Here is a 24,265-nt window from a genome sequence, read left to right as displayed (position 1 = left end):
TTCAGATTGACAAAGCAAGTAATGACAGGACCTTTGCTCTTTCAAAGAAAGTTCCCTCCACTGCAGAACAATGTAGTAGTAGTATTAGTAGTAGTAGTAATTATAGTAATAAATGTTTATTAGCTCGATCTTAACATAGCAAAACCATGAGACAGATACTATTATTATCCCTATTTTATAGCCAAGGAATCTGAGATACAGAGGCCCAAGGCCACACACAGCTAGTTAGTGGCAGAACTGGGATACAAATTCAGGTAATCAGTCCAGAACCTGCCCTCTTAACCACTATAACCATACTAATTAAATAATAAAGAATATCTCAAGCATAATTATTCACTTCAAAGTCTATTTTTAATTGATGAGGAAAATGTTTTAAAAAGCAAACCGCTAAATCTTGAAATACCAACTCCTCATCTTGTCTGAGTTGGTTGTTTGGATACCCAAAGTATTAAGGTAGCATGTTTCGTTGATATGTTTTTAGCAAGCTATGCTTTTCTAGCAACTTCTGTTTTTTTTATTTTTTTGGTTGTTTTTTTTTTTTTCTGAGACAGAGTCTCCTCTGTCGCCCAGGCTGGAGTGTGGTGGCGTGATCTCCGCTCACTGCAAGCACTGCCTCCTGGGTTAACACCATTCTCCTGCCTCAGCCTCCCAAGTAGCTGGGACTACAGGCGCCCACCACCACACCTAGCTCATTTTTTGTACTTTTTAGTAAAGACGGTGTTTCACCATGTTTGCCAGGATGGTCTCGATCTCCTGACTTCGTGATCCACCTGCCTTGGCCTCCCAAAGTGCTGGGATTGCAGGCGTGAGCCACCGCGCCCGGCGCAAGTTCTGTTTCAAAGGGTGACTACCAGGCAGACACACTTAGCCAGACTTAATGAATTGGAAATTAGGTCATTTTTTTTATCCCTAAGGCAAGTAAAACAATACCAAGCCCCATCCCTACAGCTGCTATTTACTCTCAGATTAACCCACTCACAATGGATAGATGCCATCAGTTTAATTATGTTGAAGAGCTGGTCTTATTAAGAATTACACCTGAAGGAGGACAAGTAAAGGGAGGATTACGTGGTAACAAAACTTTTCCTCTGACTGCCACTGCATCTATCTTCTTGGCCTCTCCCAGTTATCTTCAAAGAGTTTATGTGTGTGTAGAAGAAGGAGAGGGCTTTCTTCTCTATTCTGTGGCAAATTATAAACTCACATTCTGCTTCTTACTAAAAAAGGGTAAGAAATACTACTGATCACCCAGGGCGGACAAGCCCCTCTGGTATAAAAAGCCAATAAAAATGATTGTGTATAATGGAAAATCATTCAGAGTCTGTGCCATTCGGTGCATCATTGTTTGGAAATTTGTCTTTTTAAAAATTTTTTAATTCTTCAGCTAAGACAGCAGAAGAGGTGATTTATTGTATGCTTGTTATACTCAGCCACAAGTGAACAGAGAAATAGTACAGAATGTCACAGTTCCAGGGCAAAGAACCAACATGGGCTGTTTTGGTTACAAGCAAGATGGGTATCAGAGGTAGTATCGGTGATCAGATGGTGATGGAAGCTCTAGATCTACTTAGACAGCAGCATGCAGTCCAACAACTTGTACCAGCATCTCCAGCCTCTGGCATTCCATGTTTCTGGGTACACAAGCTACTGGTTGACTTGGACTTCTGCCTCATCTTTCTTCTTTTACACTTCAGCCTGTGCATTCACGTCTTCCTCCACTTGGCTCTCACGACACAGAGGTTTCCAAGAAGATGGCACTAAGGCCGAGAGAAAAACAATTAAATAAAAATATGTATAGAGCACTGGGATTCCTAGCATAGTGAGTTGTATAAATTATCTAGTGAGATGTTAAAAATGTTTTTGAGGTTTTGAAAATGTTCTCTAACATAATTGATAAATTTATAACATAGAATTCTTTTTAATGTACATCATTTGCCTTTTCGTTTTCAAGAATGTGCTTCACCTCATTTGCCTCTAAGACACCACATTTTATAGGTATGAGAAAGAAAGAGGGAAAGTCATGGCCCATTCCTTTCTCATTACTGATCAGATTCTTGGCAGCTGCCTCTTGAATTTTTTTCCGCAAAGATATGATTTTTCTACCTGTTAATTACTTGCTCGCTGTAGATATTTCACTTCTACTATACAAAACCACACTTTGTGTTTAAGTCATTTTTCTTTGGCTATTTGTTCAAGTGCTATGTGAGTCCTAAACTGTAATCGGGTTTCCATGGAATAGTCTTTGTAATTTCTTACGTTGTCTAGGTTTTTTGTTGCACTGTCATAGTCTCCTTTTAGATAGTGTAAGATTCCCAGTTCATAGTAAGTATATGGCACCAAATAGTGGTCATATTTTAATGATTTCTTCTTTTGAATGACACGATTAAAGTAATACTCAGCCTTTGAATATTTGCCTAAGTGTTTCAGGCATAGGCCTTTCAGTAAATTTAATAAACTTATGTCATCTGTGCCATACACTTCATGTGGATTTTCTTGTAAAAGGTCTTCTCCTTTGTCGATTATTGACAGCCAGCTTGAAATAAGCTCATTCTTTTTGCTCATGACTAGGAAACCACTCCAGGCATATATGAACTCCAGAAGGGGCTGGGCTGTAAACCAGCCTGTTGTAGTACCATAGCGCTGACCCTTCTCTGCAACAAACTTCTCTATTGGCACAGCACTGCCTAAAAATTTGATTTTCAGGCTTTCCACTTTTAAGAAGAGAGAGTTCATATCCTCACTTACTGATTTCACAAAATCAGAAGGAAGCAAAGCCAGGGTGATAGCTTTACTGTACACGTATATTGCCTTGGACCATCTGCTGTGTTGAGACAGTAGATTGGCGTAGTGGTAAGCCTGCCTCCAATCCTGCAGTAAAATGTGGCACCACATGAATTCCCAGTAACAGAGGTGATGAACCTGCTTCCATTCATTCTGAGTAAAAATGCACTCCTGTAATTTTAACTGTGCATTTTCAAAATCTCCTTTCAGCATACTAGAACGTGCATGGAAAAATTTAAATATGACACAGTTTGGAAATTTCTGGAGGTAGACTAGGAAGAGATCCTCTGTAGCAGAATTGTAAACCTTTTCAACACCAAAAGCTACATAGACATAATTGTAATAAAAGAGTAGAGTCAAAAGACTTAAGACATTATTTATATGGGTTTCAGATGCACTCTCATGAAGCAAAGCCAAGCCCACTTCTCTATCACCAGAATATCCAATAATATTGAGTAGTTTAAGTGTCTTTGGTGGCATAAGTGATAACATCAAATTGAATGCTCCAAGTCCAAATTTTATACCTCCAACCAGGTGTTTGTGAGCTTTGCTGTGGTTGTCAGGGATCTGTGTTAATACTTGTTCACAGTCTTTGTATATGTGGTAACTTGACCCAACACTGATCCCGCTTTTAAGAAAAGCAAGCATGCTTTCCTCCTGTATAAGTGATATAAAGGATTTCAACATCAAACACTCAGCATAACAGACTTCTGCATGCAATTCCTCTTCTGTGATAGCCGTTATTCCCTGTCTACTTACTAGATGAGACAATGTCATTTTAGTTTTTTTTCGGAAATTGTCACAGGTTTTCAAAGCATCCTTTGCAGCCATCATTCCAATCTGTAAATCATGTGGCTCAAAAGTCAGTATGGCCTTGACAACCATAAGGATACCATACATTAGGGAATGGTACATGCTGTTTTTAGACCATGGATGAATGAGATTTATTGCATCTGAGAATCTATTATTTAGAAATAAATACAATCCAGTGGTGCATTCTTCCAAGGAAGATGGTAGATTCATCGTCGTTGCCACAGGGATACTTTCACAGGCATCTTCAAACTTGTCCTCCTGATTACTTTTTATTTTACTTAGAGTAAGTGACATCATTTGTTTCCCCACTTACAGATGAGAAATATCTGAAGTGGAAGTGGAGTGACGTGGTTGTAATGAGGGTAGCTCCTGATCTCCTGATTGAGGTCACTTCTTCCACACAAAGCTCAGTCTGAGGTGTTGCTGTTAAAATAGAGACAAACAAACAACTATCTGTAAGGTGCGGCATTAGGATATTATCATCTATGTCAGACAAGGGGGGAACAAAAAATAATTTTAGTTACCCAGAAGATGCATTTCTGAAAAGTTCAAATCATTTGGAAGGTACTAAACAAAACATGCTTTTTAAAAAAATTTCTAAATTCAACTATAGATGAGGAAAAAATGGTTTTTAAAAAACACTGCAGGCTGGGCGCGGTGGCTCACGCCTGTAATCCCAGCACTTTGGGAGGCCGAAGTGGGCAGATCACCTGAGGTCAGGAGTTTGAGACCAGCCTGGCCAACATGGTGAAACCCCATCTTTACTAAAAATACAAAAAAAATGAGCTGGGCGTGGTGGCGCGCACCTGTAATCCCAGCTACTCAGGAGACTGAGGCAGGAGAATCGCTTGAACCCGGGAGGCGGAGATTGCAGTGAGCCGAGATCGTGCCATTGCACTTCAGCCTGGGGGACAAGAGCAAGACTTCGTCTCAAAAAAACAAAAAAAAAACTGCAAAGTAAATCCTTTGTAAGCAAAAGAATTCTTTTGTAACCATTCCTCCAACATATCAATTTCATAAGATCATGTTGTAGAACTGTACTGTGATAGCTGTAAAATTTCTCTATGGAGGCCGGGCGCGGTGGCTCAAGCCTGTAATCCCAGCACTTTGGGAGGCCGAGACGGGCGGATCACGAGGTCAGGAGATCGAGACCATCCTGGCTAACACGGTGAAACCCCGTCTCTACTAGAAAATACAAAAAACTAGCCGGGCGTGGTGGCGGGCGCCTGTAGTCCCAGCTACTTGTGAGGCTGAGGCAGGAGAATGGCGTGAACCCGGGAGGCGGAGCTTGCAGTGAGCTGAGATCCGGCCACTGCACTCCAGCCTGGGCGACAGAGCGAGACTCGTCTCAAAAAAAAAAAAACAAAAAAAAACAAATTCTCTATGGGAAGGCCTTGGGGGATAAGAATCTGGCCAGAAAAGGGAATGTATGTAGCTCTCTATTTTCTTTCCTTTTTTTTTTTTTTTTTTTTTTTTTGAGACAGAGTCTTGCCCTGTTGCCTAGGATGGAGTACAGTGGCGCGATCTCAGCTCACTACAATCTCTGCCTCCCAAATTCAGGAGATCCTCCCACCTCATCCTCTCAAATAGCTGGGGCTATAGGCATGTACCACCATGCCCAGTTACCTTTTTTTTTTTTTTTTTTTTTGATTTTTTTGTAGGGATGAAGTTTTGACATGTTGCCCAGGCTAGTCTCGAATTCTTGGGCTCAAGTGATCCACATGCATCTGCCTCCCAAAGTGTTGGGATTACAGTTGTGAGTCACTGCACCTGGCCTAAAACTAACTTTTAATGAAATGAAACATTATGGTCAGTTATATAGAACTTTGGACGTGGAGAGAGTTGTATAAACCTAGAAAGATTTCCTAGCATTGTTTCTGTTAGAAAAAAGAAATTCAGACTGGGTGCGGTGGCTCACGCTTCTAAACCCAGCACTTTGGGGAAGCTGAGACGGGCAGATCACAAGGTCAGGAGTTTGAGACCAGTCTGGCCAACATTGCAAAACCCTGTCTCTACTAAAAATACAAAAATTAACCGGGCATGGTGGAGGGTGCCTGTAATCCCAGCTACTCGGGAGGCTGAGGCAGGAGAATCTCTTGAACCCGGGAGGCGGAGGTTGCAGTGAGCCAAGATTATGCTATTGCACTCTAGCCTGGGCAACAAGAGGAAGACTCCATTTCAAAAAAAAAGAAAAAAAGAAAAAAAGAAAAAGAAATTCAAATATTAATAGTTGTTATCACAGCATTAATAAAGTATTTGGTAGGAAATCTTTTTTTTCTACTGGGAGTCATTTAATACCTGGATACTGGGGTGGGAGTGGGTACAATGGAAGGCCAATTACAAATAGCAAGCTGGGATTACAGGCAAGAGCCACCACACTGGGCCTTAACCTAGCTTTTAAAAGGTTAGTGATTACTGTTGCTAACAACCTGAAACATAACTGAATCTTAAGTGTAAAAGCATGCATTTATCAGGCCAGGCACAGCCAATTAGCTTGCTACAAAAGCAAAACTCCGTCTCAAAAAAAATAAAAATAAAATAAATAAATACAAGCTAGGTTAATTATACATTTATCTTACAGGCTCAGTTCTGAGTGGAAAAGCCATGTAGCCCATTAGAAGGGACATTCTTCTTTTTCTCCTTTTATTTATTTATTTTTTTGAAATGGAGTCTCGCTCTATCACTCAGACTGGAGTGCAGTGGCATGATCTCAGCTCACTGCAACCTCCACCTCCCAAGTTCAAACAATTCTCCTGCTTCAGCTTCCCGAGTAGCTGGGATTACAAGTGCGTGCCACCATACCTGGCTAGTTTTTGTATTGTTAGTAGAGACGAGGTTTCACCATGTTGGCTAGGCTGGTCTCGAACTCCTGACCTCAAGTGATCCACCCTCCTTGGCCTCCCAAAGTGCTGGGATTACAGGAGAGAGCCACCACGCCTTGCCAAATTTTTGTGTTTTTAGTAGAGACAGGGTTTCACCATATTGGCCACGCTGGTCTCAAACTCCTGACCTCAGGTGATCCACCTGCCTCCACTTCCCAAAGTGCTGGCATTATAGGTATGAGACACTGCGCCCGGTCCTATTTTATTTTTTTTAATTTGACATTTTTATTTTTCTTTTATTTTATATATAGAGATGAAGTCTTGCTATGTTGCCTGGGCTGGTCTCAAACTCAAATGAGTTCAAGCTTGAGTTCAAGTCTGGGCTCAAGCAATCCTCTGACCTAGGCCTCCCAAAGTGCTGGGATTACAGGCATGACGTGCTGCACCAGCCTGTATTTTTAAATGTTTGTCTTCTGACCATGTTTCTTATATCTGTCTTCACCACTGATTATGACTGGCACTTAGTCATTAAACGAAATTATGCTGGGAGCAGTGGGTCACGCCTGTAATCCCAGCATTTTGAGAGGCAGAGGTAGAGGTATGCCGAGGTAGGAGGATCATTTGCTCCCAGGAGTTCAAGACCAGCTTGGGCAACATGGCGAAACCCTGTCTCTACCAAAAAAAAATACAAAAATTAGCCGGAGGTGGTGGGGCATGCCTGTAGTCCCAGTTACTCTAGAGGCTGAGGTGGGAGGATCACCTGAGCCTGGGGAGGTCAAGGCCACAGTGAACTGTGTGGGTGGATGAGACTCTCTCAAAAATGAAGTGAAGAGAAGAGAAGAGAATAAAAGAAAAGAAAAGAAAAAAGAAAAGAAAAGAAAAGAACCTAGGCTGGGCACCATGGCTCGCCGGGACCAGTGGCTCACGCCTGTAATCCCAGCATTCTGGGAGGCCGAGGCGGGTGGATCACCTGAGGTCAGGAGTTGAGGTAAGGAATGTGGTGGTACATGCCTATAGTCCCAGCTACTTGGGAAGCTGAGGCACAAGAATCGCTTGAACCTGGGGAGCAGAGGTTGTAGTGAGCTGAGATCGCGCTATTCGCACTCCAGTCTGAGCAACAGAGTGAGACTCCGTCTCAAAAAAAAAGAAACAACCTAAATTAACATTTACCAGATAGTTATGATTATTTTCAATATACATATACTATAACAAATTTAAGATAATCATTTAACTGTTAATACTACGAAAGTCAGGAAAATATACCAGTGAATACAAAGGACTGATGTCCTTAAAGTAGAAGGAGTTCCTATGAATCAGTAAGCTAGAACACACACCCCAACAGAAAAAAAAATCAGCAAAGGACAGAAACAAATTGCCAATAAGCATAGCGTTCAACCTCATTGTAAATCAACAAAATACTTAAAAGATTCTTTTTTTTTTTTGAGATAGAGTCTCTCTCTGTCACCCAGGCTGGAGTGCAGTGGCACGATATTTGCTCACTGCAACCTCTGCCTTCCGGGTTCAAGCAATTCTCCTGTCTCAGCCTCCTGAGTAGCTGGGATTACAGGCGCATGCCAGCATGCCTGGCTAATATTTGTGTTTTTAGTGGAGACAGGATTTCACCGTGTTTGCCAGGCTGGTCTCGAACTCCTGACCTCGTGATCTGCCCACCTTGGCCTCCCAAAGTGCTGGGATTACAGGCGTGAGCCACCATGCTCGGCCAAAAATATCCTTTTTTTTAATTTTTATTTTTAGATGGAGTCTCACTCTGTCGCCCAGGCTGGAGTGCAGTGGCACAATCTCGGCTCACTGCAAGTTCCGCCTCCTGGATTCACGCCATTGTCCTGCCTCAGCCTCCCAAGTAGCTGGGACCACAGGCGCCTGCCACCACGCCCAGCTAATTTTTGTATTTTTAGTAGAGACGGGGTTTCACTGCATTAGCCAGGATGGTCTCCATCTCCTAACCCCATGATCCGCCTGTCTCGGCCTCCCAAAGTGCTGGGACTACAGGCGTGAGCCACCACGCCCAGCCCAAAAATCCATTTTTAAAATCAAATTTGGCAGATTAAAAAATTAACATCCAGTATTAAGGAAGGTAGTGAGAATCAAATACTATTGCAGACTTGTTTTTCACTTCAGCATTACCTATAACATAAAACATGAAAGCAATCTAAACTTCTTACAAGAGAGGATTCCTATATAATGGATACTATGCAAACAAAATGCTGTAGAAGAATATTTAATGACTTAGAAAATTGTTTATGGCATAATGCACTGTATTAGTTGGGGTTCTCCAGGGAAACAAAACCAGGAGGATATCTATATCTATATCTGTGTTTGTATCTGTATCTATCAATATCATCTATCTATCGAGATTTAGTGTAAGGAATTGGCTCATGTAATTACAGAAGTGAAATAGTTTGAATTTGCAAATCTATCAAAAAATGAAATGTCAATAAACTACAGGATTTTTAAAGAAAACAGTCACAAATAGTGACTGGGAAGGTATAAACTGAATGTGATTTTTAATTTCTTTTTTCGAGATAGGGTCTTGCTGTCTCGCCCAGACTGGAGTACAATGTCATGATAGCTCACTGTAATCTCTGCCTCCCAGGCTCATGCCATTCTCCTGCCTCAGCCATCCAAGTAGCTGGGGTTACAGCTGCATGCCACCATGCCTGGCTAATTTTCGTATTTTTAGTAGAGATGGGGTTTCACTCTGACCTCAGATGATCCTCCTGCCTCTGCTTCCCAAAGTGCTGGGATTACAGGCGTGAGCCACCGCACCCAGTCTTGAATGTGATTTTTTAAAAAAGATTCATGGGGCCAGGCGCGGTGGCTCACGCCTGTAATCCCAGCACTTTGGGATGCTGAGGAGGGTGAATTAGGAGGTCAGGAGTTCGAGACCAGCCTGACCAACGTGCTGAAACCCATCTCTACTAAAAATATAAAAAATCAGCCAGGCATGGTGGCATGTGCCTGTAACCCCAGCTACTCGGGAGGCTGAGGCAGAAGCACAGCTTGAACCAGAGTGGCGGAGGTTGCATGCCATTGCACTCTAGCCTGAGCAACAGAGCAAGACTCCATCTCAAATAAAAAAAAAAAAAAAAAAAAAAAGAGGCCAGGCGCAGTGGCTCACTTGTGTAATCCCAGCACTTTGGGAGACCAAAGGGCCTAGGAGTTCCAGACCAGCCTGGGCAGCATAGTGAGACTCCCTTCCTCATCTCCCCCGCCCCAACCATCTCTACAAAAAAATAAAAAGCCAGGAGTGCTGTTGCATGCCTGTAGATGCAGTTACTCAGAAGCTGAGGTGGGAGGATCCCTTGGGCCTGTGAGTTCCAGGCTGCAGTGAGTTGAGATCACACTCCAGCCTGGATGGGGGAGACAGACCCTGTCTCAAAAACAAACAAACAAAAACCCACGCCACTGTGTCCTAGAATTATTCTGTCTGGTTACATACCATGGAAGGTTGTTTACTATTGCTTTTGGCATTGTTTTTTAATTGTTTTGTAGAGATGGGGGTCTTATCATGTTACCCATGCTGCTCTTGAACTGGACTCAAGCAATCCTCCCGCTTGGCCTCCCAACTGCTGGGATGGCAAGTGTGAGCCACCGGGCTCAGTCTATTGTATTTTTATGCACAAATATCCTTATTCCTTCTTTAGAAAAGCAGCCCCCTGGCCGGGGAGGGGGTGGCTCACACCTGTAATCCCAGCACTTTGGGAGGCTGAGTCGGGCGGATCACGTGAGGTCGGGAGTTCAAGACTAGCCTGACCAACGTGGAAAAACCCTGTCTCTACTGAAAATACAAAATTAGCTGGGTGTGGTGGCACATGCCTGTAATCCCAGCTACTCGAGAGGCTGAGACAGGAGAATCACTTGAACCCAGGAGGTGGAGGTTGCAATAAAGCCGAGATCATGCCATTGCACTCCAGCCTGGGCAACAAGAGTGAAACTCTGTCTCAAATAAATAAATAAATAATAATAATAAATAATACAATTATTTAAAAAATAATACTACAGACAGGGTCTTGCCATGTTGCCCAGGCTGGTCTCGAAGTCCTGAGCTCAAGCCATCCACCCACCTCTGCCTCCTTGAGTGTTGGGATTACAGGCATGAGCCACCTCACCTGGCCATTTCATAATACAATGTAACATTCCTTAGAAAACTTTACCATTACCTAGATTTTACACACCTAAACCATCCATTTAGGTAGTATTTGTACCAGTGGGGCATTCCTACATCACATTATTCCTTTTCCTAGTTTCACTCTTGAAGTTGGTCAGAGCACTGCAGTTGTTTAACTATTGCTCTCTCTCTCTAGCCTCTCATCTTTTAGTACTGACAGTTGTCCAGTACTTGGCTAATGAGAAATTAATTTCTTAATACAGTATGAAAGAATTATGAACATGCCTCTTCCTTCCCAGAATGTCCTAACAGCATTCTAGAGGAAACAGAAAATCATGAAATGTGGAAAAAGTAAAGAAAGCTGAATATAGCTGTTTGACTTGACCTACAGTACACACACACACAGCACATACATAGATACATATTAAAGACTAGTAATTGTTAGCATAGGCTACTTATTTATATTAAAAATAGATTATTGGCCTGGCAGAGGGGGAAGCTGGGGTCCAGGAGGCGGAGTCCGAGGTCTGCCCACTTCTCGCCCTGCCTTAAAAAAAAAAAAAAGATTAATGTGCAAAAGGTTTAAATTTGTTTTTCCTTTCTTGTTTTAACGTTTTCACATTCAAGCTCAAGTGATGATAATAATGATGATAATGACTTAAAAGTGAAACTGAAATGGTGAGAGAAGTAAGATTAAAAAGGGAACTTTTTCTTTAATATTTATCTGGAAATACCAAATGTAGAAAATGCGGATACATTTTGAAGACTGCTGTAAAAGGCTTATGAATTACTCCCCTTTCCTAAACTAATAATACTGTTAAAATTTAACAGTAGTAACATGTTAATAACTAATACTTCATATTAGGAAATATTACAATATTTGAATTAAGTACTTTTCATATTCAAACAATCTGAGAATGTAATCTAAATTTAACACAGATTTCCAGAGGCAGAAACTTATGTGGGTGAATGTGAATTCAAAAAGAATTAGCAGGAATGAAAGTTCTCTGCACAGTAAAATCTCCCTGATTTGGATTGACATTTAATGAAAAGAATTGGTTGCCTGTTCTTAGAGAAAGAGTGTTCAGTAGAAAGTAGAATAGTCTGTGGAAATAGTATACAGTACTATGATTTTTTCATGGTAACCAGATTAACAAAGCCTGGCCTTATACTGACCCTGCTTTCATAGGGATAAATAGTATGTAATTAGTTTACTGAACACCTGTCTCCAAGACAGGCATGTCTGTGAATCAGGATTTGAAAGCAATTGGTTATAAATTTTAAAACTGCTTCTGTTTACTATTACTTGCTTAGAAATTTCTTTAGTACAGCTATAGACTTTTTGTTTTGTTGGTAGAGATGCGGGTCTAGTTCTGTTGCCCAGGTTGGTCTCAAAGTCCTGGCCTCAAGCAATCCTCCCACCTCAGCCTCCCAAAGTGCTGGGATTACCGGCATGAGCCACGAAGCCCGACCTAGACTTTGTATTCAGAGTCAAAAAAAGTTTATTGAGGTTTATTAGGAATTATACAGCATAATATGCACTGTCTTTCAAGCAGTTATCTATGCTTGGTTCAACAGTAATTTTCTTTTTTTTTGAGTCAGAGTTTTGCTCTTTTTTTTTTTTTGAGACGGAGTTTTGCTCTCGTTGCCCAGGCTGGAGTACAATGATGCGATCTCGGCTCACTGCAACCTCTGCCTCCTGGTTCAAGCAGTTCTCCTGTCTCAGTCTCCCAAGTAGCTGGGATTACAGGCATGCGCCACCACGCCCAGCTAATTTTGTATTTTTAGTAGAGACAGGGTTCCTCCATGTTGGTCAGGCTGGTCTCAAACTCCTGACCTCAGGTGATCCACCAGCCTCAGCCTCCCAAAGTGCTGGGATTACAGGTGTGAGCCACTGCGCCTGGCCTCAACAGTAATTTTCATAGCTTCTTAACAGAAGAAATAAGGCTGTACAGAATTTATATTCTATCTTTCAGTGACTATATAATTTTTTTTTTTTTTTTTGAGACGGAGTCTTGCTCTGTTGCCCAGACTGGAGTGCAGTGGCACAATCTCAGCTCACTGCAACCTCCGCCTCCCGGGTTCAAGCAATTCTGCTGCCTCAGCCTCCCGAGTAGCTGGGACTACAGGCAAACGCCGCCACGCCAGGCTAATTTTTTGTATTTTAGTAGGGATGGGGTTTTACTGTGCTGCCCAGGCTGGTCTCAAACTCCTGAGCTCAGGCAATCCGCCCGCCTCGGCCTCCCAAAGCGTTGGGATGACAGGCGTGAGCCACTGCGCCCGGCCCCTATATAGTCTTTATAATTATTGTTTAATTCTTTTGAGAAGAACCTTGTTAAGACAAAAATCACCAAGACTAAGTGAGAACACATATACTCTACAGAGCTCCTATTTCCTTCCTATTTTCCTGAGACAGACTAATTCTCTCTATAACTTAATCTATTTAAAAAATATGCAGAAAATCATAGCATGACCTGGAGAGAATCCATGCTTTATTCACCAACTAGGCCTCCTTTCCCTGTACTTTACATTCCACACCTATACACACCAAATGAAGTTGCTGAAGATGAAAAAGATAAAAATGCAAATACCTAAAGATGTCCTTTTTTATGTACATTTCCAACTTTTGTGTATTCCAAGAATTTACGATGTAATGTCTATGTTTCTAGCAAAAAAGAACTATTTCTCTATTTGTAGTTGGTGTCTAGAGCAATTCTAATGTAAAGAAGTTTTGCATTTATCTGGCACTATTGAGTGGCTGAGCCGCAATTTCCACTGAGTGGAGATACACAAAGATGACTTATGAGTCCCAGTCCTCAGGATCTGAGTATTGGTGGATCACACGTGTTACAAAACGAAAGCATTAGGAAGTGCAAATCAGTTACTCTGAGCTTCAGATGCAAATAATTTCCAAATTGTCACTGCCCAAAATGCTTTAAACATTCAGGGTTTTGTCACAATTTCAATATAACGGGGGGGGGGGGGGGGGGGGGGGGCGGGACCCCACAGCTCTATTCCTTTGTCTTTCAGACTCCAAGAACTCAGACCGTGGTGGTGACAAACTGGTGACTGGTTGAGAAGAAGTTGGAGGGGGCGTGCAGGGCAGGAGGCTTTACCACCAGTCCCTTGGTGCGTCATCCTTCCTAAAGCCTATGGTGTAAAAACCACCACTCAGAATGGCGGGGCTCATGGACTTTTCACCAGGGCCAAACCTTCGATTACCTCTGATGAGCCCCAAAGATCACAGAGTAGCTGACTAGGCCAGGTCCCCCAAACGGAAAGGCGCGACGGCTGCAACATCAGCGGTTAAATGGTACAGCCTTTCATAGGCCGGTCTAATGCATCCGTACTAAGATTGTTAAGGCTGAGGGTCCCTAGACTGGGGAAAACGAATGGAGGCAGGGGGTAGGGATACGGGAAGGAAGACAAGGAGGGTGTAGAAAAGGGGGAGAGGAGGGGGCGGGACAGCATGGGGAAGGTCTCAGGTTTACGGGCGAGATCGTGGCGTTCCCATGGAAACGTATCCCTCCGCCCATGACCCGCGTGTTCGTTTCTTCAGTTCCTTCCGCGTCGTTTCTCGGCTGTTTCCGCCCAGCTCCTTTGTGCCGCGCAGAACAACGGGATGACGCATGCGCAGAGCCCAGCGGCCGCATATATAAATGCGAACCCGGGCTCTTCCTCGTAGTGCCGCCGGGACTGTTGGCGGGTGTGGGTCTGTGTCAGGTTTTGCGTCACTCGAGCCCTGGGCGCTGCGAGCTGAAGAGCCGAGCACGCGGGTCGGTCATCATGTCGCGTTACGGGCGGTACGGAGGAGGTAAGAGGCTGGAGTCCGGTGAGGGACGTTGCTGTGGGTGTATGAGCACTGCGAGGCCGTAGGGTTGGCGCGGCGGTTGGGAGACGGTTATTCCGCGTGCGTAATGGCGGCTTCGGCGCACGCCATACGAAGCCGGAGGCAGCGGGGGCGGGGTGCTGAAGGGAGACAGAGGATGGCGGGTGTACCTCTCTGCCGAGTTCCGTACTCTCGGGCATTTTTGTGGCCCAATCCAGCCTGAAGCAGGGTTGAGATCACGGTTTTCGCGTTGCCTTTCTCGGAGCCGCCCGGCGGCCCCCCCTCCCCCCGCCCTCGGCGGCGGCTGCCATTTTGCGCACATTGACGACCGTGGTGGCGCATTTCCTCAGCGCTTTCCCGCCACTTCAGCGGACAGATCTGGCCGCAGCTGTAAGATCGTGGTTGTGTTTGAGAAGGAACGAAATTGACAGCTGTGAGCTGCGTGTTCTCGTCAAACAATCGGTTAAATTGCGGAATGGGAATGGGGACGTAATCTGCGACTGGCGGCTGGTTTCTTTTTCTCTTTTAGTTCTTTCGAGCGCTGTTTATGGCTCTGGGGCGGGGAGCTGGAGTCTTGGGCGAGCCTGTGCCTGGGGCGGTTGCGGCGGAGGAAGAGAGCTGGTGCAGCCCTGCTCTCCCTGCCCGGCCCCTACCGAGGCCCTCCCGCCGCCGACGCCGCTGCCGCTGCGGGCCCGCGCGCTCCCCGTGCGCCCGGGACTCATGGGCGGGGCCGGGCAGGCTCCCGCCCCACGCCTCGGTGTATCCTACCACGCATCTCTGTGTTCGGGAGGGTCACTTCGCATTATTTAGAACGTTAAGAACTTTGTCAAAAGTCTAGTTTTTCAGGGATTTGCGGACTTTCACCAGTTTTAGGACTAAGTTCAATCTTGGATAGAGGGCATTTAATGTGCTTTGCCCAATCTTGAGGATGGCCCGTTTTAAGGCAAATAATTGATTGAAACTTGGGCCAGGTTTTGCATAACGTACATTCTTCTATTTGCGTTTTTAAACAGAAACCAAGGTGTATGTTGGTAACCTGGGAACTGGCGCTGGCAAAGGAGAGTTAGAAAGGGCTTTCAGTTATTATGGTCCTTTAAGAACTGTATGGATTGCGAGAAATCCTCCAGGATTTGCCTTTGTGGAATTCGAAGATCCTAGAGATGCAGAAGATGCAGTACGAGGACTGGATGGAAAGTAAGTAAGATGTTATGAAACTTCTGTTCATTAAAATATACTGTGGCTAGATAATAAACTTAGTGCTAAGCTTGGATACTGAAGTCTGGAAGAGACCTTAAATAGCTAGTCAGGGTGTTACTTGCTAAAGGCACACGAAGGTTAAAGAAGATAGCGGAGATGGAGTTAGGGCTTAGTAAAGACCGCCAAAGTTTGTGAGGGGGAAGGAGTGGTTGGAAAGAGTTCTTTTTAAATCTAGAAGTCCTGAATATATTTTTAACTGTAGAATTTTGTTAATTTACTTTTATTAGAGTGATTTGTGGCTCCCGAGTGAGGGTTGAACTATCGACAGGCATGCCTCGGAGATCACGTTTTGATAGACCACCTGCCCGACGTCCCTTTGATCCAAATGATAGATGCTATGAGTGTGGCGAAAAGGGACATTATGCCTATGACTGTCATCGTTACAGCCGGCGAAGAAGAAGCAGGTATTTATTTTAATAAAGGAATGGTTGGTATTCTAGTTAATCAAGTAATTCTTTTATTAGCAAGGCAGAAACTAGTGTTTTTCTATAAACTTGAATGTTAATTGTACAGGTGTATTTTACAATTTTTGTTTAATTAAAAAAATGTTACTATATTAATAATCAACCTGGTCAAAACCTTTCAGGTTTCTTCGTTTGAGTCAGTCGCCTTGATTCAGAATGTCACGAGCCTTATGATATCATGCTGAGGCGCCTTGCAAATCCGACAATTAAGATCCTCCTAGACCTTGAGGTGATCAGCATAAGAGGCCAGATCCCCTCGAGTCATCTACACCTAGCTTCACCTTATTCTTTAAAGGGCAGAAAATTTGAGACGGTGATCGCCGTAACAGTAAATTTGGCTTACAATTGGGGCCCCCCTCCGGTTTAGAAAGAGGAACACCAGATTGACCACATTCCCAACTAGAAAAATCTTCTTGCGTCAATCAAGCCTCACCTGGCTCATTTGGCTGTCAGTTTGATCGTCGTTAGATTGAAGAAAACATCTAGATGCAGCGATCGGCTATAGATACTTCTAGATCGTCTAGATCTACTAGACCATGGGCCAAAGAGGGTCGACCTGCAAACTTGCAAGGTTTATTTTAAATACACATTACAGTGTTTTATATTATGTAATTCTAAGTTGTAATTCAGCTTTTAACAAATCTTTTTTTAGGTAGTAAAAAAAAAAAAAAAAAAAAATACTCAACAACTAATAGGCCCAGAGTTTATTTCCAAATGAGACACTAAATTTAAATAGTTTTGAGATTTGATTTCAGCAGAGGCACACAAACTCTTAAAAACGAGTTATTGTCTGACATTTTGTTTTTTCTCTAACTTGAAAAATAGGTCACGGTCTAGATCACATTCTCGATCCAGAGGAAGGCGATACTCTCGCTCACGCAGCAGGAGCAGGGGACGGAGGTGAGATCTTGTTTAATTGAAGTCTTTCTGTATTATTATTAAATTCACTGATAGTCCAATACAGAAAGAAAAAGCTCACTATTTTTTTGGAGACAGGGTCTTGCTCTGTCACCCAGGCTAGAGTACAGTGGCATAATCACGACTCACTGCAGCCTTGACCTCTTGGATTTAAGCAGTCCTCCTGCCTCAGCCTCCTGAGTAACTGGGATTGTAGGCACTGCCACCATACCCAGCTAGTTTTCCTTTTTGTAGAAATGGTCTTGCACTGTTTCCCAGGCTGGTCTCAAGCTCCTGGGCTTGAGACCAGTGCTGGGATTACAGGTATAAGCCATTGCACCGTTCCCCAATTGAAGTCTTAACAGGCCAAAAAAAAAATATGGAGATGGACTTAAAGTTCTTTATTTTAGGTCAAGGTCAGCATCTCCTCGACGATCAAGATCTATCTCTCTTCGTAGATCAAGATCAGCTTCACTCAGAAGATCTAGGTCTGGTTCTATAAAAGGATCGAGGTATTTCCAGTATGTAACACTTTCTTTTCTTATTTGTGTTTGGGTTGTTCACATCTTCACAGCAGTAGAGTGTCTTAAAGACATAATTCAAATGGATTGTTTCAGGGAATATTTGAGATGTAAAAGTTTGGAATTGATATGTAACTTGTAACATAAATATTAATCTAGTTTTACAGATGAAGAAAAGGGCTACTAGAGATTTTAAGGCTTGTTAGAGAGGCCATGGTGGTAGAGAAAGGTCCAAAGCAACACAATTTTAGTGAACACTCTGGATAGGCGTATTGCTATAAACTTGTGGCTTCAGATTAGATGATACTAGCTCTGAAAGATGGTAATTGATTTTCCTGACAAAAAGGCCTGTTAGAACCAGGAAAAGAGATTAGAAGCAAGTAGAAACATTTCTCATTTTTGGAATGATGGGGTTGATTGGAGACACTGGAAAGTTGGGGCAGTAGTGTGTACATACAAATGAATGTGGATTTTTTTTTTTTGGACAGAGACCTGAAAAAACAAACTTAAGAACCAGAGCTTTACTCTTTGTAGGCGGCCTTAAAAGGAGATAGAGTGGAAAAAATTGTGAAATGAGTATTGTAATATGTAATTAATAATATTCCAATATTGTGAGACAGAGCCTCGCTCTGTTGCCCAGGCTGGAGTGCAGTGGTGCAGTCTCTGCTCACTGCAAGCTCCACCTCCTGAGTTCACACCACTTTCCTGCCTCAGCCTCCCTGGTAGCTGGGACTACAGGCACCTACCACCACGCCCAGCTAATTTTTTGTATTTTTAGTAGAGACGGGGTTTCACTGTGTTAGCCAGGATGGTCTTGATCGCCTGACTTGTGATCTGTCCGCCTCAGCCTCCCAAAGTGCTGGGATTACAGGCTTGAGCCACCGCGCCTGGCCCAACAATATTATCTGTATCAATGATAAAACAGTGGTACAGAATGCTACTGGGAGTTAAATTGCTGTTTAGTAGGGCAGGAACTCTGAATCTTGTGGTCTATTTGAGAAAGCTATGAACTATCTCATTAGATATATTTAAAAGATAGATATGTCCGATTTGGTTTGTCTGACAAATTGATGGCTCTCAAACGTAACGATCCAGGAATGTAAAGCCTTACTAAGTGGTGGCTTTCTTCTCGTCTGGCCTTATCACCTGAATTAGTCTCAGTTCAGGGGTCTGGTTATTTTCTTTTTTTTTTTTTTGAGATGGAGTCTCTGTGTGTTGCCCAGGCTGGAGTGCAGGGGCGCAATCTTGGCTTACTGCAAGCTCCGCCTCCTGGGTTCATGCCGTTCTCCTGCCTCAGCCTCCCCAGCAGCTGGGACTACAGGTGCACGACGCCATGCCCAGCTAATTTTTGTATTTTTAGTAGAGACGGGGTTTCACCATGTTAGCCAGGATGGTCTCTATCTCCTGACCTTGTGATCCACATGCCTTGGCCTCCCAGAGTGCTGGGATTACAGGCGTGAACCACCACACCAGCTGGGGTCTGGTTATTTTCATCCTGCCTTAGCCTCCTGAGTAGCTGGGACTACCATTGTGCACCACAGTGCCCAGCTGAGGAATCTGTGCCTTAAGTGAGGTTAGTTTTGCTTCCATCATACCAGTCTTATCAAATGAAAACCATGTGTTTCCCTTGGATGTTACACAGTGTTTGAGAATATTCCTGTACGGGAACTGTAACCAGCTGAGTGATAGAAACAAGTAATTGAAATGGTGGTTCCTTATGTCTCGTAACAGTTTGTTTGAAAGTGTGTTTAGAATAAGGCAAGTGTTGTATCTTGCTTAGTCTTAGCTTCTCTACGCCTAACCTACCTAATACAGTGTTGAGTAGTTGTTTAAGGAAATTCCTTTGGATAATTGATATAATTGTGTTTTTCACTTTTTTATTAAGATCCCCGTCGAGGTCAAGATCAAGATCCAGGTCTATTTCAAGACCAAGAAGCAGGTACGGTAAAAATTTGATTATGCTCTTCTAGTTATATGGCACCAATATCCAAAGAGTTCAAAGTGTTTTTTAATTGTTGAAATTTTAAGTGTTAACTCTAAACTTAGTTGTTAGTGGGAACACAGTACCTTATTTGTGTATGTCCTATTTATTACTGACTACTTTCCCTGAAAAAGGGAATGTAAAACTGTAGTGAGAAAGACGTTTGTGACTTTGGGGATTATATTAAAGAGGCCCTTGTTAGAACTGATAGGTGCATGGAGAAGCATCCTGAAATTAATATGCAATGTAAAAGATTAATCATGATACAGTAATTGATTCATTTTTTTGAAAAACAGTTGTTGGAAGATTGGCCTTTGTTAGCAACAACTGGTAGGATGTTTTTCAGTTTAAGTGCAGTCTGACATTTTAAGCTTAGGACCTTTTGGGGGTTTGTTTTACGGTATTGGTGACTACAAGAAAGGGATTGGTTAGTACTCTTTCTTTAATAGAATTTCTCATGTTTTGACAGCCGATCAAAGTCCAGATCTCCATCTCCAAAAAGAAGGTAAGCTAAATGTTTTGTTGCCAGATCTTGCCTGTCAAGTGTGGCCTCTGCAGAATTTGTTTGCTTACTGCTTTGCAGTCTTTGAGCTCTTTGGAGAATTGGTGCTATATAGATTAAAATACTATGCTAAGTTTCTGAAATGATTGCTTTTCTTGATTCAAGAACATTAGTTTATACTTTAGCTGGAAATATTTAGTCATAAAATGTTAGTGTGATTATTAAGATGTGATTGGTCCTGTGAGTACTTGGTAGAAATTTTGCTAAGAAACATGCCTTTTCCCCACATGTAATAGATACAAAGTGAGGAGAAAAGTCTTGCAAATAGTTACCTGCATAGTGCTAATGACCAGAAAACTTCAAATAGTTGTCATATTTAACTGCAAGTTGACCTTCCAATTTTGACAAGGAAGATAGCCTAATTTTTTTTTTTTTTTTTTTTTCTCGAGATGGAGTTTCCACTCTGTCGCCCAGGCTGGAGTGCAGTGGCACAATCTTGGCTCACTGCAGCCTCTGCTTCCTGGGTTTAAGCGATTATCCTGCCTCAGCTTCCTGAGCAGTTGGGATTACAGGCCCACCACCACGTCTGGCTAATTTTTTGTATTTTTAGTAGAGACGGAGTTTCACCATGTTTGGCCAGGTTGGTGTTGAACTCCTGACCTCAGGTGATCCACCTGCCTCGGCCTCCCAGTGTTGGGAGTACAGGTGCAAGCCACCGTGCCCGGCCAGGGTAGCCTAATTTTAAGCCAGGGACAAAAGATGAATATGTAAGTCTCATGACATTTTTAGGTCTTTGCTATAGGAAATTAGTACCTTAGGCTACCTTTGAATTTATTGAAAGTTAGTACGTGTACATGAGAGTTTCAATTGACACTAATTGGATCCAAACCTAATGTTTTTCTTTTTAGTCGTTCCCCATCAGGAAGTCCTCGCAGAAGTGCAAGTCCTGAAAGAATGGACTGAAGCTCTCAAGTTCACCCTTTAGGGAAAAGTTATTTTGTTTACATTATTATAAGGGATTTGTGATGTCTGTAAAGTGTAACCTAGGAAAGATAATTCAACCATCTAATCAAAATGGATCTGGATTACTACTCTGTAAATTCACAGCAGTAAGATAATATAAATTTTTGTTGAATGTATTAACATCCTATGGTCTGAAAATGTGGGTTTTTATTTGGCACATTTAAATAAAATGTTTCTAACTAGATTTTTGATTTGTGTTCAATATTAACACTTCTCAATTTGATGAATTTCAGAGTCAGACGTTATAATTGTTAACCTTATTCATACAGACCTACATTCAGAATTGAAAGGTGTTGGTTAAGTCTTGAACATCACTAACTGTTCTATACATAAAACTTGGCCAGGATCTTAAGGGACTTTGAAAATTAAATTTTACCCTTGTAGCTTTGGGTAAGATGACCTTGAGTCCCCTATAATATAGCATGAATGCATCATGACAGATCCTTAAGTTAGCTAATCCGTTTGAAGTTGGTGTTAGTAGGTATTGTCAAACTAATGATCAGTGGTCAGGCTAGTGGGACCGCTGATCTGTCTGTAAATGAGCATGACAGGAACTAAGCAAAAGTGATTAAATGTATGACAAATAGGGAGAAACTGATTTCTGGATGATCTTTATACTAATTGCAGCTTTCAGGCTACTACTAGGTGGCATAGTGTCAATTAGAACTCCCCAACATAGGGGGAATTCTACTCAATGATCTTTCGTTTCTTTGCTTTCTACATTAGTTATAACCAGTTTTATACCAAAAAAATGCATGTTTGAGGAATTGTCTGAAATAGGGACAAAACACCATGTAAACCAGCTTTGCAAAATTTTCCAGCCCAGATACTCCTCCTGTATTCAAATGGATTGTCTTATTCTGAGCAAAGACCTGGTAATCTTCAAGCTAGGTTTTGCAGTTCCCAACCACCAACATTCTTCTATTTTGCCAGGCTGGTGCAAAGTAATTAAAGATGTCAATCAGAAATGTCAATGAGACTAAAGTGGTTTTGTAAATCTCAGCTATATTTAGCAACACTCCATGTAGCTAATTTTTTTTTGGTAGCATCTGGTAGACCTTAGAATGTTATAGCCAGTAGGTTCTTTATTCAGATTTTAAATATATTAAGAATAGTAGGGCAGTAACAGTTACTTTTGAGAGTTTTCTGGTCAAGCTTTTACCAGGCATTCTCTAGCCTTGGTACAAAAAAAAAAACAAAAAAAACAAAAAAAAAAACCCTGCTGGTTGCACAGATACCTAGGCTTGTCCATTTTATGCATTTCAGCAAAGTCATTGGATACCATTGCAACTTGGGAATACTGGTCTGCATCAAGTTTATTTGGTAGTTTGATCGCTAGTATGTTGGAAGTTATTTGGATTCTTTGTTTTTGGAATTTTGACAACTGGCTGAATTATGGTTGGTATAAAGTTATGTGTATAATTGGCAGGCTTATTTATCTGTTGCACTTGGTTAGCTTTAATTGTTCTGTATTATATAAAGATAAGTTTACTGAACAATAAATCTGCAGAGATTGAACAAATAATCCTGATACTTAATTTTTGGAAGTGGGAGCTCTCAGCCAAAAGTAGGAGGCATTAATCCTGTAGCTTTAGGATGGGCAGCTAGCAGCGTCCTAGAAATGAGCATTGAAAGGCTAAAAGGGTATGGAGGAGGGGTAGGGGCAAAAATGGTTTTAAACAAATTTTACCCTTGGGAAGAGGGCTGTCTGGGCTCTCTTACATCACATGCAACTTGGCACCCCTGTTACTGATCTCAAAATAAGCTTTGGTGCATCTCCCACTTGTTTTCTGTGATTGGAACTGCCAAATAGATACTGATTTGAAAAGTGCTGGTCCAGACTCATTCCTTCTAAACTTACAGCCTAGCACTGATGAGGAATCAGTTTTTTTTTTAATTAAAAAATTTTTTTTGCCGGTGCGGTGGCTCACACCTGTAATCCCCCAGCTACTTGGGAGGCTGAGCCAGGAGAATTGCTTGAACCCGATTGAATAGAGGTTGTAGTGAGCTGAGATCGTGCCACTGTACTCCAGCCTGGGCCACAGAGGAAAACTCCGTCTCAAAAAAAAAAAAAAAATTAGTGTTGCAGTGAATAACTACAGTACACCACTGACAGGTGAACATGCTTATCCAGATCATCCTCGGAAATGGAATTGCTGAGTCAAAGGGTATGTGCATTATGATTTTTGCTGGGTATTGTTGGTTTGCCTTCATGGCAGTGTATAGGAGTACCTGTTTCCTTGAATCAATTCCTACCTGATGGGCTATCAAACTTGATTTTTACCAATCTCAAGTTGAAAAATGCTCTTTCAGCATAGATTTTTTTTTTCTTTTTTAAGAAGGAGTCTTGCTCTGTCACCCAGGCTGGAGTGCAGTGGCGTGATCTCCGCTCACTGCAACTTCTGCTTCCTGAGTTCAAGTGATTCTCCTGCCTCAGCCTCCCAAGTAGCTGGGATTACAGGTGCCCACCACCACGCCCTGCTAATTTGTACTTTTAGTAGAAAAGGGTTTTGCCATGTTGGGCAGGCTGGCCTTGAACTTCTGACTTTAGGTGATCTGTCCGCCTTGGCCTCCCAAAGTGCTGGGATTACAGGCGTGAGCCGCCGTGCCTGGCCTCAGCATACATTTTTTTTTTTTTTTTTTTTTTTGAGGCGGGTTCTCACTCTGTTGCACATGCTGGAGTGCCTTGGTACAATCAGCTTACTGCAGCCTCTGAACTCCTGGGCTCGAGTGATTCTGCTACCTGTCTCCCGAGTTGCTGAGACTACAGACATACACCACCACACTGGGCTTATTTATTTATTTTTTATTTTTCGTAGAGATCTCGCTTTGTTGCCCAGGCTGTTCTTGGACTCCTGGGTTTAAGTGATCCTCCCATTTTGGCCTCCCAAAGTGCTGGGATTCCAGGCGTGAGCCACTATGCCCGGCCAAGTTTTACATTTTGAAGTGGTTGAAAAAAAATTGTTCACGTTTTATGACATGTAAATTGTGTGAAGTTTGAATTGTAGTGTTTATAAAGTTTTATGGAAACAGCCATGACTTGTTTGCTTATCGGCTGTGACTGTTTTTGTGCTAACAGTAGTGGAGTTGAGTAGTTGTAACAAAGTGCCACAAAGCCTAAAATATCTACTCTCTCCTTTTCATTTTATAGAAAATATTTGCCAGCCCCTGGTTTAGACATTTGTCTTCAACTTTACAACTTTCAAAACAATTTTTACCTGGAGATCTTGGGTACCAAGATTATTT

The 24,265-nt window shown here is 42.4% G+C and overlaps 2 protein-coding genes across 6 annotated transcripts; one reads left to right on the top strand and one right to left on the bottom strand.

The window, feature by feature from the left end:
- Positions 1–985: 985 nt before the first annotated feature.
- On the bottom strand, positions 986–14,135 carry LOC101021313 (tetratricopeptide repeat protein 39B-like). Of its 2 annotated transcripts, XM_009184025.4 has the most exons (3): positions 13,768–14,135; positions 2,257–4,017; positions 986–1,757 (listed from the first exon to the last, which is right to left on the bottom strand). In XM_009184025.4, exons 2-3 carry the CDS (start codon positions 3,889–3,891, stop codon positions 1,704–1,706), a joined length of 1,689 nt encoding a protein of 562 aa, XP_009182289.2. In that variant the 5' UTR covers positions 3,892–4,017; positions 13,768–14,135; the 3' UTR covers positions 986–1,703. The 2 variants fall into 2 exon arrangements, with proteins under 2 accessions (XP_009182289.2, XP_009182287.1); XM_009184023.4 differs by having other exon boundaries at positions 986–4,017.
- On the top strand, positions 14,101–22,541 carry SRSF7 (serine and arginine rich splicing factor 7). 4 transcript variants are annotated; one of them, XM_009184018.3, is made up of 8 exons: positions 14,101–14,359; positions 15,388–15,568; positions 15,859–16,035; positions 16,921–16,995; positions 17,403–17,504; positions 19,399–19,452; positions 19,964–19,999; positions 20,905–22,541. In XM_009184018.3, exons 1-8 carry the CDS (start codon positions 14,332–14,334, stop codon positions 20,957–20,959), a joined length of 708 nt encoding a protein of 235 aa, XP_009182282.1. In that variant the 5' UTR covers positions 14,101–14,331; the 3' UTR covers positions 20,960–22,541. The 4 variants fall into 4 exon arrangements, with proteins under 4 accessions (XP_009182282.1, XP_003908580.1, XP_009182283.1 ...); XM_003908531.5 differs by having other exon boundaries at positions 17,403–17,513; XM_009184019.3 differs by lacking the exon at positions 19,964–19,999.
- Positions 22,542–24,265: the final 1,724 nt, after the last annotated feature.

This window comes from Papio anubis, chromosome 14 (genome assembly GCF_008728515.1).
Source record: "Papio anubis isolate 15944 chromosome 14, Panubis1.0, whole genome shotgun sequence".
In the NCBI taxonomy this organism is placed as follows: domain Eukaryota; kingdom Metazoa; phylum Chordata; class Mammalia; order Primates; family Cercopithecidae; genus Papio; species Papio anubis.
Note: the sequence above shows the minus strand (reverse complement) of the source record. Positions and strands in the feature narration are given on the sequence as shown.